Here is an 11,490-nt window from a genome sequence, read left to right as displayed (position 1 = left end):
TATCTTCTAGGTGACATAAAGGTTAATAATCTGCATCCAAAACAGAATCCAGCTTGGTAAATACCCAATTAACCAGGTTCTGTCAGAGGTAGCAGCAAAATGCAAGGTCTAGGCTGGCTGTAGAGAGGCTCTGAAAAGCTGTGTGTGGTGTGTGCTGGTGTGCACACCCACTGCGGGGGACCTGTAAGGAACGGCCAGTGGAGCGTGCAGGAGTGATGCCTTCAGAGGGAGTCTGCGTAGGCTCCAACACCAGCAGTAGCTAGGCTGAGGGGAAGCAATACAATGAAATAAATAAAAGATTCTTCGCTGTTAACATTTAGCAAAATGTTTTTTTTCCAGCCTTCCTCCCTCACTCCCTCCTTTTTGAACCGTTCTCCGAAGCTTCTGTTGTTTGAAAGTGAATTCAAAGTAACGGTGGTTGGATTTAAGCTGTATGCAGTAAAATGGAATGGTTTTTTTCTAACTTTTAATCTTCATTTTGCCCTCTGCCTTCCCGAAGAGGGAGTTGGAACAGGGAAGGATAAAAAATGGAACAAACAAGGAATAACTGAATATTCAACTCAGTTTGAATGTAATTGCCTCATTTAGCATCATTTTGCAGAAGCTCAGGAGAAAATGATTCTTTTCATACAACAGATTTGAAACATTTAAGAATAATGGGTCAAATAAGTGCTTACTTTTATTTTGACCAATGCAGCAGCTAGAACAAGTGGAAATGGCTATCATCGCATTCTCACGAATGTGCCACTCTGCTGGCCTGACCCCACGGCACTGGGCGCTTTGATGGAGATGAAGGGAGAAGCCTCTGCAGCTCTTGGAGCAAAAACAGCTGCAGGGGCTCAGGGTGCTTTGCAGGGCTCAGCCACTTCACTAGCTGTTGCTATTTTAGCTAAAAGCTCTTTTTTTTTTTTTTTTTTTGCCTCCACAGCTGAACTGACACAAAGGGTGTCAGACACATTCGTCATCAACGAGACATCCAGCATTTTTCCTAACTGCTCAACTCCTGTTCCCTCTGAGCTCCTCCTCATCTTACCACCTCTGCAACCATCCAAGATGTCCTGGTTCTCCCTCTCCTTTTCTACAGACACTAACTAAACTTCGGCTTCCCCTTTCCAAAAATCTGCCTTATGTTTTCTCATCACTTCTTCACCAGGACCTCTCCTCTGAAGGCACTGCACACGCACGGGAACACGTTCAGACCCACTTGCCATTTCTAGCAAACTTTCAACCTCAGCATCAAACCTCCAACCCAGACTCTCAACTCTGCTTTTACTGAAATGGAAAACTTTCTGGGAGAGACAGAGTACCAGCCAAGCTGGGAGAACCAAAGAGATCATCCAGTGAGACAGGAGAAGAATGAAAATAGTGTTTTTAATATCATTTACAGCAAACTTACAGTATGTATTTCACATCACATATTTCTAAACTGCTCATCTGGAAAATATAAGCTGCAAAAATACAGAACACAGTACTCAAAATATATCGAGCATGTGGTTTCTCTTTTTTCTTTTTCTTTTTTTTTTTTTTTTTAAATCAATTGTACAGTGAAACATTTCCTTTTCCAAACCAGGTTTTGGTTTATTTTGGAAGTGCTGCTAAACATCTGCAAAATTACCGACAGTCAAACCAGCACACTTCAAAGACCTTTTGGAGGACCGCTTTCCCTTGGGCACTGTAGGAAAAGACTAACCTACAGCCCGAGGCAGGGGCAGAGGCACCTGGGCTCACCCAGATCCCATGCACGTTGCTACAGACCATCTGTGGAGAAGTTCTATGCAGGAAGAACCTTCTTCACATACAACCACCCACAAATGCTGCTCTGCCCAGGTGACTAGCAATGAAGAATAGCAATGATACGTGGGACAAACATCACTGACTGGTCTGGTACGAAGGCAGGTAGATACTCCAATAGTTGTGGAGCCTGCAGAGAGTTCTGTGGGGTGTTTTGAGCCATAGGTCTGACAAACTGCATCGGGCGATCTTGTTTCTCCTTTGAGACAATCAGTGTGGAAGCATCCTCCACAGACCGACGGGAGATTACATCCACACACCAGCTGCAAACACTTGCCAGAGAAGTCCTGAGCTTCTGAAGCCTGGAGAAACTCTCGCCAACAACCCAGTTAAGAGATGCATCAGAGTTTGGGGGTCACGTGGCAGACCTGCCTCACTGAAATGCATTAATTCTGTTATTACACCATAGAGAAACATGAGGATGGAGAAGGGAGTGGGTTAAGGAACAAAGTGAGTTCCTAATACTCTTATTAGCCAAAAGAAAGGCCCCTCAATGTTTGCCAGAGCCTCAGAGGGGCCAGCTGGTTGAGTTAAGAACAGGAGAACTTCTTTCCCAATCTGCTTTCAATTTTAAGCTCTCAAGTTTGCTCAGCTGTAGCTGCTGCTAAGGGATCTCAAGGGTGGAGAACAACCAGGTTACGCAGGCAAGGCATATGCTCCCGATCAACCTCTGCAGCAGGAAAACAAGCAAAGGGAAATCAGCCAAACTAAAACTTCACTTTTCCTCCATCATGAATGAAGCATGGCCAAGGGCTGGCTGGACAGCACTGTCGCTTTGGCTCACAAACCACTTCAAGTCAAGAGCTGCTCTCCTCCTACGCATTTAAGCTGCCCCCACTCCCTTCACTTTGGCTGGCTTTCATATGGTGCTCGTGTCTCATCCAGGGCAAAAGGAATTTTAAATTAGTCTTACTGCAAACATTTCCCATCTAATGCCATTTATGCATTTCCAGCTCACATGACCCCACGTGTCCCTGTGCCTGGAATGTGATATAAGTACATACAGCAGGGCAAAAAAAAACATTTCTGCAAAACTGCATTTGACTTGTATCAAAATCCTAACGAACACCACATTTATTGTACTTTATTTACATGGTAGTCACGTATAATATAATACAATACAGCGTTCCATTTGCAGTGGTAGGCACTATGGGTTTTAAAAGGTCACAGCTCTTCCCCTGCTCCCATCCCCACCCCTCCTCCCTACGGACGTGGTACCCAAGCGAACCAAGAGCTCCCTTTCATGTGGTCCCAGCGCTGCTGCACTTTTCCACTGAACCCTGCTCCGAGATGGCTCCTTCCCAAAAAGTAAATGATGGGAGCTGCTTTCATGTGCTGACATGGAGAACCCTAAACTTTGTGGTCATGGACCATTAGTAACCCTTAACATTTGCCAGGGACAGTTGTGCATAGCCTCATCACCGTGCTTTGCACTGAAAACATCGTGAAGGCAACGTGGGGCTGTAGACAAGCTACAGACCTCCGAGCACAGCTTACAGGCCACCTGCGATCAACAGAGCACGGTTTTGGTCCCACTGCATGTAAGACTTTTGGAAAATGGCTGTGAGTCTTCAGGAGGGATCATCATCCTCCGATCAGGCAGAAAGCGTTGTGGGCGATGAACAAGGGTCATTTCTTCCTCAAGTTCACACAGTTTAGAGTTGTGAGGCACGGAAAACATAGCACAGAGATGCAGTTTACATTGAGGGATAAATGCACTGGTATTTGTGTGATGCCATACTGCAAAAGAAAAGGGTTTTGAAGGGCTAAGATATACATGGCAGAGAAAGATGCCTTTTGCTGTCCTACCAACTGTCAGTTCAATTGGGAAGAACTAAGACATGTTAGGCCATGTGCAACTCTCTGATTCCCGAGAGATTTTTTTGCTTCCGATCTAAGAGCTGTGCAAACATTGCAAATAAAATTTGCACCACCTGCTTCACCTTAATACCGATTTGGTTTTGTCTGGGTTCATACCCTTCTCATGTTTGCTCTCAGTAATTACTCAAATGAATGCATTAACTGGTAGGAACACTGGGAGAGAGAGAGAATTTCAAGCATCTGTGAGAGAATATTCCTGGAAAGTGGATTGTGAGTTGGAAGCCAGCACTTTGGCTGTCCTGGAGCAGTGTATGTCCAGTGGCACTCTGCCCACTGGCACTGAGCAAAGATCCTCTTACTCAATTCCTAATCACACGTTTGTCAACTAAATATTTGTACTGATGAGAAAACTCAAGTCTAGGGAACTCAGGGAGCAGAAATATCCCCCATGATTTCTGTGTCTGGTCAGAACAAACCAACATGTATGAATTCTAAGCAAGCTTTTCCAAACCCCTCCAGACCACAGATGATATGCAGAAATGACCTTGCAAATACACTGGAGACCTTTTCTTGGTTTTCTTAGCAATTCACAAGGAAGAAATAAAAAGGAAAATTCATTTATGAAGTTGCTATAAATTATTTCCCGAGTTGGACTTGACAAGCTTCTTATTGCTTTCTGCCATTTGCAGACACCAACGTTGTGCACAACAAGCCCAGCACTATGAACTATCAGGGTATTGCTAATCTTTTCCTTCCCAGGGTGTGACACTCCGCTCTGCTGCACTTAATCCGAAGAAAGTAGGGGAAACATCGCAAACTCATAGTATCCCAAAGACCTCGTCCCTGGAGTCACTCCATTCATCAAACAAATAGAGACTGAAGCAAGGTTTTGACAAGCAAAACAGCATATACACTACATACATCCTACGGTCCCATTCTTGCAGCCATCTAAATGGATTCCTCTGTCCATGTGGCTCCTCCTGAATTCCCTGTGTCCTTTCAGGACTGAGGGATGCTCATAGCTGAGCAGCTGTGCCAAGACCGAAGCTGAAAGAAAGCAGTCCATGTTCATAGTCTATCAAAGAAAACACCACCTCCTTCTGCTCCTCTGGATTCAGGGAACAGACAATGGCCAAAGATTTTACTTGGCATCACTAGTTAATAAAGAAGTACCTAACGTCTAAGAACTGCTGAAAGGCCATTTTTCAGCGAAGCAATTGTATTAAGACTCAGATTGGCTCGGAATGTCAATGGAATGATAGAAAACATCATTTGCGGCCTAGAAGTAATAGATTTAGCGTATAAAAGCAGAACAAACTACAGTATTTTGAGCATATGTAAACACTAAGTGAGACCTGCTGGCCTCCCAGGCAAAATTAAATGCCACTCAGTAACCCTGAGCACCTCGTATTGACTTGGCAGAGTCGAGCTGTGCTTTGCCGTTGGGAAGAAGGAAGAACTGTGCGGCTGGAGAAAGGAAGCTGATGGCGAGTTTGGAAGAAATGCCCACAAAGCGCGGGTCTCGGGCAGGTAGGTCTATCCAGGAGCACGGAAGGGTGGATAATCCTTTCAGGGACTCCGGAGGGCTCAGGCACAATGCCCTGATTGTTCCTTTCCCCCTTGGATCATTCTCAACTATCAGATAACCGAAGCTGAGCCTGGCTCGTGCCAAAGGCTCCCATCACACGATTGTCCGTCTTAATAAACTGCTGCCTACGTTCACAGCAACTGTATCTTGGCTGCCTGTCTCCTGGAGCTGCTGCCAACAAAAAAGGTGAGTCACAGCAGCAGCATGGGATGTTGGGAGAGGTGAACTCAGAGTTAGGTAAGAAAAAAACTCCTCACACAAATGGGAACAGGCCAGTATTATTGCTTATATTCAAGAGTGCTCTGCCCTACACAGAGAAAGCCCATGAACTTTGCAGGCATTATTCAGATCTAGAGAGAGAACAACAAACCTGCTTCTGTCTGCAAAGATAGTTCACATGAAATTAGGGGGATAGATGAGCATGGCTGTGTCTAAAGGCAGAGTGGGAATAAGTCTGGAAACCCTTGTGAATAAAGGAACAAAGCTGTTATCACATCAGTCCAGGGAAACATTTGTATGTCTTTAATACTGACAATTCCCCACATCACCTGCCAAGAATAAAACAAATATCACACCAAGATTGTCCAAGTCTCAAGAAAATACTGAGCCCAACACACCCAGCTGGGACAAACTCTCACACGGCAGCAACAGCTGTGGCTGACTCGGGGGCTAAAGCTTCACAGTGCTGGTAGCCTCCAGGTTGTCTTGGCTTTGCTGCGGCATGAAGCTGCTGGTTATGAGCTGGAGTCGCCTTCTGTCTCCCAGGACCTCGTTTACTGAGAAAAGTATGTCCCTGACTGAGACACAAAGGTAAACCTGAAGTACGTTGCCTCCAACAGCAATGTGATGAACATAAAACTCTGATAGGGATAGGTGGGACTCCAAATCTCGCTCATTCCCTTAATATTTTTTTTCTTTTTCAAGAAAAAAATACCAATGCATCACAGCTATTTGTAAATACTCCAATCACTTTCCAAATGTCTGCAGACCATCAGTTCAATTCTGAAGCATAGCTAACTCAGCTAACTGAAGCAAATTCCTCTCTGCATCTTTCCCATTTCACCTCCCCAGCAAGGGGAGACCCAACTGAGATTAGTAGTAGCAGCACTGAGTAGTTCAGTGCATCTCGCAGGGGTACAGCAATGTGAGGTCTCCATTAGCTGAATTCCCAAGGAACGGAAGGTTTTCTAGATAATTCAAGCGCTGGCCTTTTCAGTCCCACTATACATCCAAGATGTGCTGGGCAAAGTCAGAAAAACGTATGATTTCAGCATGTATAAAAAGAAGGTTCTGAAAATGCATCCCCTTTTTAACAAGGATACAAAGAAACCGATTCTAGTGTCATCTGCACCAATTTTAGACTGGGGTTCCCTTGATTCCACTGGGACTACGCCAAGGTGGTATCTGTGCAAGGGAAAGGAAACCCCAACCTGAAGTCATGCAAGGCAACTGGACAATCCCATAGAGACTGCTAAATCTCAAGTAGTTTATTTTTTCAAACGTCCCATTCCTTAGCAGACAGCCATGCAGGGAACACAGTCCTTGGAAATGTCAAAATAACATTTCTGTTGAGACTGAGATTTCAACAGAACCCTGAATTTCAATGCCCCTGAATAAGGAGAAAAAAATTCCAACATTGGATCTGGACTGCACAGCTCAGACCATGCCCCTGTTTCTGTTTCCAGGAATGGGCATTTCTCTAACTCCATCCATGTCCTTACGTTTCCTGCATGGTTAAGGCAGTTGCGGGATGGAAGCGAAGCGCTGACAGGCGAAGGCCCATACTGCCATTTGGGAAGCGGGAGGATGTCTGAGACTCTTCATTTGTTATTCTATAACAAAAATTGGGTTGCGGGCAAAACCGGCTTGTGGTTTTGAAATCAGAAAGAAACAAAGAGCCTGCTGGGATGGCTGAAGGTTTTGGTCTGTGTGTTTTCTTTAAACTAAAGCTCTGTTCTTGAATCTGTACCCAAGCACTGACAGTAAAGCCCTTCATGATGCAGGCGTCTGATACATCCTTAAAAAAAAAAAAAAGTGGAATGGGGAGAAAGCTTTTCAAAATTGCATTATCAAAAGAAATAAAACTACAATCATGCAGGAATTTTAAGTTACAGCTTAAAAATAATGTAAGTAACCCCATTCAACTGCATCTCCATACATACCAAAAGAAGGGATTAAATGAAAAAAAAAAAAGAAAAAAACAACACTCAACCAAAAATAAAAATGAAAAAGGGAAAAGTTATGTGCCCTGGAATCATGTTTCTATAACTCCAGTCAAGGGGGACTTTTGACTGTACTGACAAACCACAGCCCTTGGACACTGCAAATTTGTTTTGCATCGTGTCAGCATGCTCTTCTCCTTCACCTTGGACTTTCAGAGGGGAAAAAAATGAAATTGTGAAAGGCGTTATAGAATTTCAAGCAATCAGGCTTTTAGAAAGGTTCTATTCTGTGACATTTGTGTTCACGTCTGAATGTGTGTGTATAGTATAAAATTATGAGCTAACATTTGAAAAGACAGCAGTCTAAGTAATAAATTTGCAGAATGAAGAGAACTGTACAGAATGATTTCAAAGGCTTATACTTGACAATTATACATATTTTATGAGACAGTTATGCACCCTGTGCCTTTTTTAAATTCATTGTTTTATGGATGCTGTATCTATTTTAGCAGACAGGATATACTAAACCAATCTAATGGTCTAAAAAGCATCATTTACCACCCAACATAACAATGGCACTGCATAGCTTTGTAACTTTTTTTTTTCCTTAAACTCCTTCATTAATCAAATGATTCTTAAAATGGCTGAAAACCAAGAATGAAATATCTGCAGTTACAATATTTGTCAAGTATTTGGCACAGGGGAGTTTATTTGATACACCCTTTTTTTTTCCCCCCTTATTGTTGCTGAACATAGAATGTTGTGCATAAATTACAAACACACGTAAAGTCAGTCAAGTGGAAGCAGTTTGATACCACACACCCATGTTTCAGTGCCTAGATAAGAGCAAAGTCTGCTAAAAAAGTGTTGAACACGAGTGGCAAGTTATCAACTCTCTGTAATTGTGCCAACTCCGGGGTGTCCACTGCCAGCAATGGACAAGGACTCGGGGGAGATCAGCCCCTCTGCCAGCTGCATGGAAGGGATGTCCAGCATTCAGTTCGACATGCCAGGTTACTTCTCTAAACATCTGCAAGTTCACAACAGCTTCCAAATACAAACCAAAAAAAAGGAGCTTTTTGATTATGATGCTAACCCTTAAAAACCTTCTGACATTTAGTCCATTGGAAATAGGTCTGGTTCCCGGGGAAAACTCATCAAATACAACCAATTTGTATTGCTTCCCAGCAGGAATGTTTTGAAAAAGAAAAATATGCATGCAAAATAAGCCTGACCCAATGCTTCTTGAAATTAGATGAAAGCTTCCCGATGACTTTTGCAGGATTAGCTAAGACTGCATTGCAAAAGCAAAGCCAAATCTGCTCCTACATGGGTGCCCCTTGAGAACCTGAATGAAAATTTCAGAGGTGCTCAATGCTGCCCAGCCTCTGCTCCTATAACCCAGCCTTCTGTAGGAACACTATTTGCACATCTAAGGGCAAAACGTGGCCTCCAGGAGGGGAGATTATTCCACCTTCCTCATGTGACTTCCACCGAAGTCAGTGGAATTTCTCAGGTGAAAAAAAAAGTATCAGTTGTGAGGGTTGCAGGATTAAGGTCAGTATTCCTTTCATCTTGCACACACACACACACGCGCGCGCTCACTTACTTTAAAGAAAACATCCACCACACATTTTCTAGATTGCAAATTATATATATATATCTTTAAAAACTAGAGAGAACATAAACAGCCTCTCCATATATATATATATGTATTCACTGAGTCACACAGAATATGAAAAATCTATATTATGTAAATCATCATATTATCTATAATTCTCCAACTGACAATTGTTTTTATAGAGACACAGTGCATTCGTTCTCTTTTTTAAAAACATATTATGTGTCTTCATTGGCTTGGTAGCATATTAGAATGAAGGCGTATGGATAAAAACCGCAGAGGATTAAACAAACCCCTTGAGTCACATTATGTTTGGGTGAATTAAACAGGATCCTTCCCCAAACTAGCATAAATAAATTCTCCCTATGGAAAAGTGTCAGTGATTTAAGGGTTAACATATATTTGAAAATATGTTTTAAAAAAATCTTATCAGAGGACTACAGAGACAAGTATTTGGAATTCATCCCCCTTTAAAAATGACAGCACGTTTGGCAAGTGTGAGCAAATGTCTTGAACTTTACTGGGTTTGAGAGATCTGAGCACAGCTATTCACAGACAACCACAAAGCTGCGATCTGCGAATAAGCCTCGGCTGGGAGGACTCGGATACCTCTGACAACACTGCTCGCCACCTGGAAGGTTTCCAGCAGCTTTCAAGGTATTTATGGCGGACTCGTGGCTGGTGACAGAGCGTGACTGGTGGAACAGCTCCAGCACCACTCCCTCTTTGCCATCACAGAGCACAGCGGGTTTGAACAGCACCCAGACCGGCTAACCCTTCAGGCCACACTGCGGGGCTCCATGCATCCCTGGGGCCTTGCTTGCAACCGCCAACGCCTATTCCAGCCTTGCTGTTATCACCTTGCTTTCTCTACGCCTCGTGCCCAAGTCCGTCTGTCCGCCGAGCTCTCCGACGAACCCCTGCAGCAGATGCCCTTCTTGGAAGCTCGTACTGTCATCAAAGGGGCTGGTACCCAGCCACAGCGGCTCCCTGCTTTTTCCATCACCCCGCAGGACTTCACAAGTGATCCTATTAAAAGATGCTGTTCTCAAGAATCCTGGCTGGGTCTGACTTTGAGAAAAAGACAAAAGTTTCCTGTGTTGCGGTTGTTTTGCAGTTGTGTTTCTTCATTCTCACTCTCTTCTTGTTTTTATTAAAAAGGACCCTTGTATTATTAATATAGTTCACCCCCCCCCACAGTCACTATAAAACAGACTCCATATTTTCACACCACTCGTGATCTTCAAGGTTATAGATAAATTTTGTCCTATGTGATTGATTTTGGGGCACCGAGTCCCGCCCCAGATTGTCTAGGGTGAGAGTAGAGGCAAAAAACTCACTAGTGCTGAGACCACCTTCGTGGTTCTTGATGTATCTTTTATAGTTTTTCCTCAAGCACTGCCAGGTGGTTGTATATAAGATGAATGCAAAAGACTTCAGGGCTATAGCGATACTAACGTACAGGTATCTATAGACCACGTTGTCGTACAGTGCGCAGGCTCCTTGCTCGCCACAGAACGTGCTCCAGAACAGACACGTGGAATCAATTCCAGCCCCAAAGATCAGCGGAGGTGGGATAAAACCTGTCAAAATAAGAGAGACAAATCATGCTTTTATGATCCTTATGATAAAGAGAGAAGACATGATTGCAGTGAACAGAAAGAGAGGATACTTTATCAAGGTTAATGGCCTCAGATGCAGCCCATGATTCTAATTTTTTAAGTTCTAAATGAACCTAAACAAAGTCTGTGGATGAGTTTTTAGCTTGGACTCAACATCTACGGAAGAGATTCCTGCTGATATCAATATGCAGGGAGGATTTTACTCAAGTTTAAGTGGCTTTTATTAAGCTTCTCATTTGCCTAATGAGACTGAGTGGAGGGATAAGAGGAAGACGACAACAGCCTGGCAGCTTGCTCTCTGTTTAGATAGTGGTAATTCTGCACTCTGGGGTGTTCACCTGAAGGATGTCATAGCACTCCAGTTTAGAGCCTGAAATCAGCTGGGGCACTGTGATCTAGTTTTGGACCTTTCCCTGACACAGTAGAAGGTTTTCTCTGGGTCCAAAGAAAATAAACAATGGCGTCTAATAGATGCCAAAGATTAAATCTGAAAAGATGGGGAAAATTCAGTGCACCATTAAATGAAATATCACAGCAGGATTCTCCCACAGCCACGGCAGCTAACTACTGATGAGTGTTTCTCAATCATAGTTTGCAGCAGAGCTGCAATCTTAAAGCAAAGTAATCACTCCAATCTCATTTAACTAATAAAGGCAATGTTTTTCTTCTCTACTTTTCCCCATCCTACAGGGACATTGTAGAGGCCCCCTGTTTCACATTAACCCCACGGTGGTTAGGACATCCGTGTTCCAACTTTGCACTCCCCAGCCAGCACACGTGCACTGAGCACGCAGCACTCAGAATAAAATGTGGATGTTCTGCGTAATGTAAACCATTTCTCTTCCTTCTGTTATATTTATGGGGGGAGGCTGGAAGCAAATAAAC

At 43.5% G+C, this 11,490-nt stretch overlaps 1 protein-coding gene across 1 annotated transcript in view; it reads right to left on the bottom strand.

Annotated features, from left to right (window-relative positions):
• Window positions 1–1,352: 1,352 nt before the first annotated feature.
• The window catches only part of SLCO3A1 (solute carrier organic anion transporter family member 3A1), a 145,334-nt gene continuing 135,196 nt past the window's right edge, over window positions 1,353–11,490 (bottom strand). Inside the window, exon 10 of the mRNA XM_075764335.1 lies at window positions 1,353–10,566. Coding sequence (XP_075620450.1) covers window positions 10,187–10,566 — 380 coding nt within the window. The 3' untranslated portion in view covers window positions 1,353–10,186. The remainder of the gene's footprint in view (window positions 10,567–11,490) is intronic.

The sequence above is a fragment of the Balearica regulorum genome, chromosome 12 (genome assembly GCF_011004875.1).
Source record: "Balearica regulorum gibbericeps isolate bBalReg1 chromosome 12, bBalReg1.pri, whole genome shotgun sequence".
Lineage (NCBI taxonomy): Eukaryota > Metazoa > Chordata > Aves > Gruiformes > Gruidae > Balearica > Balearica regulorum.
Note: the sequence above shows the minus strand (reverse complement) of the source record. Positions and strands in the feature narration are given on the sequence as shown.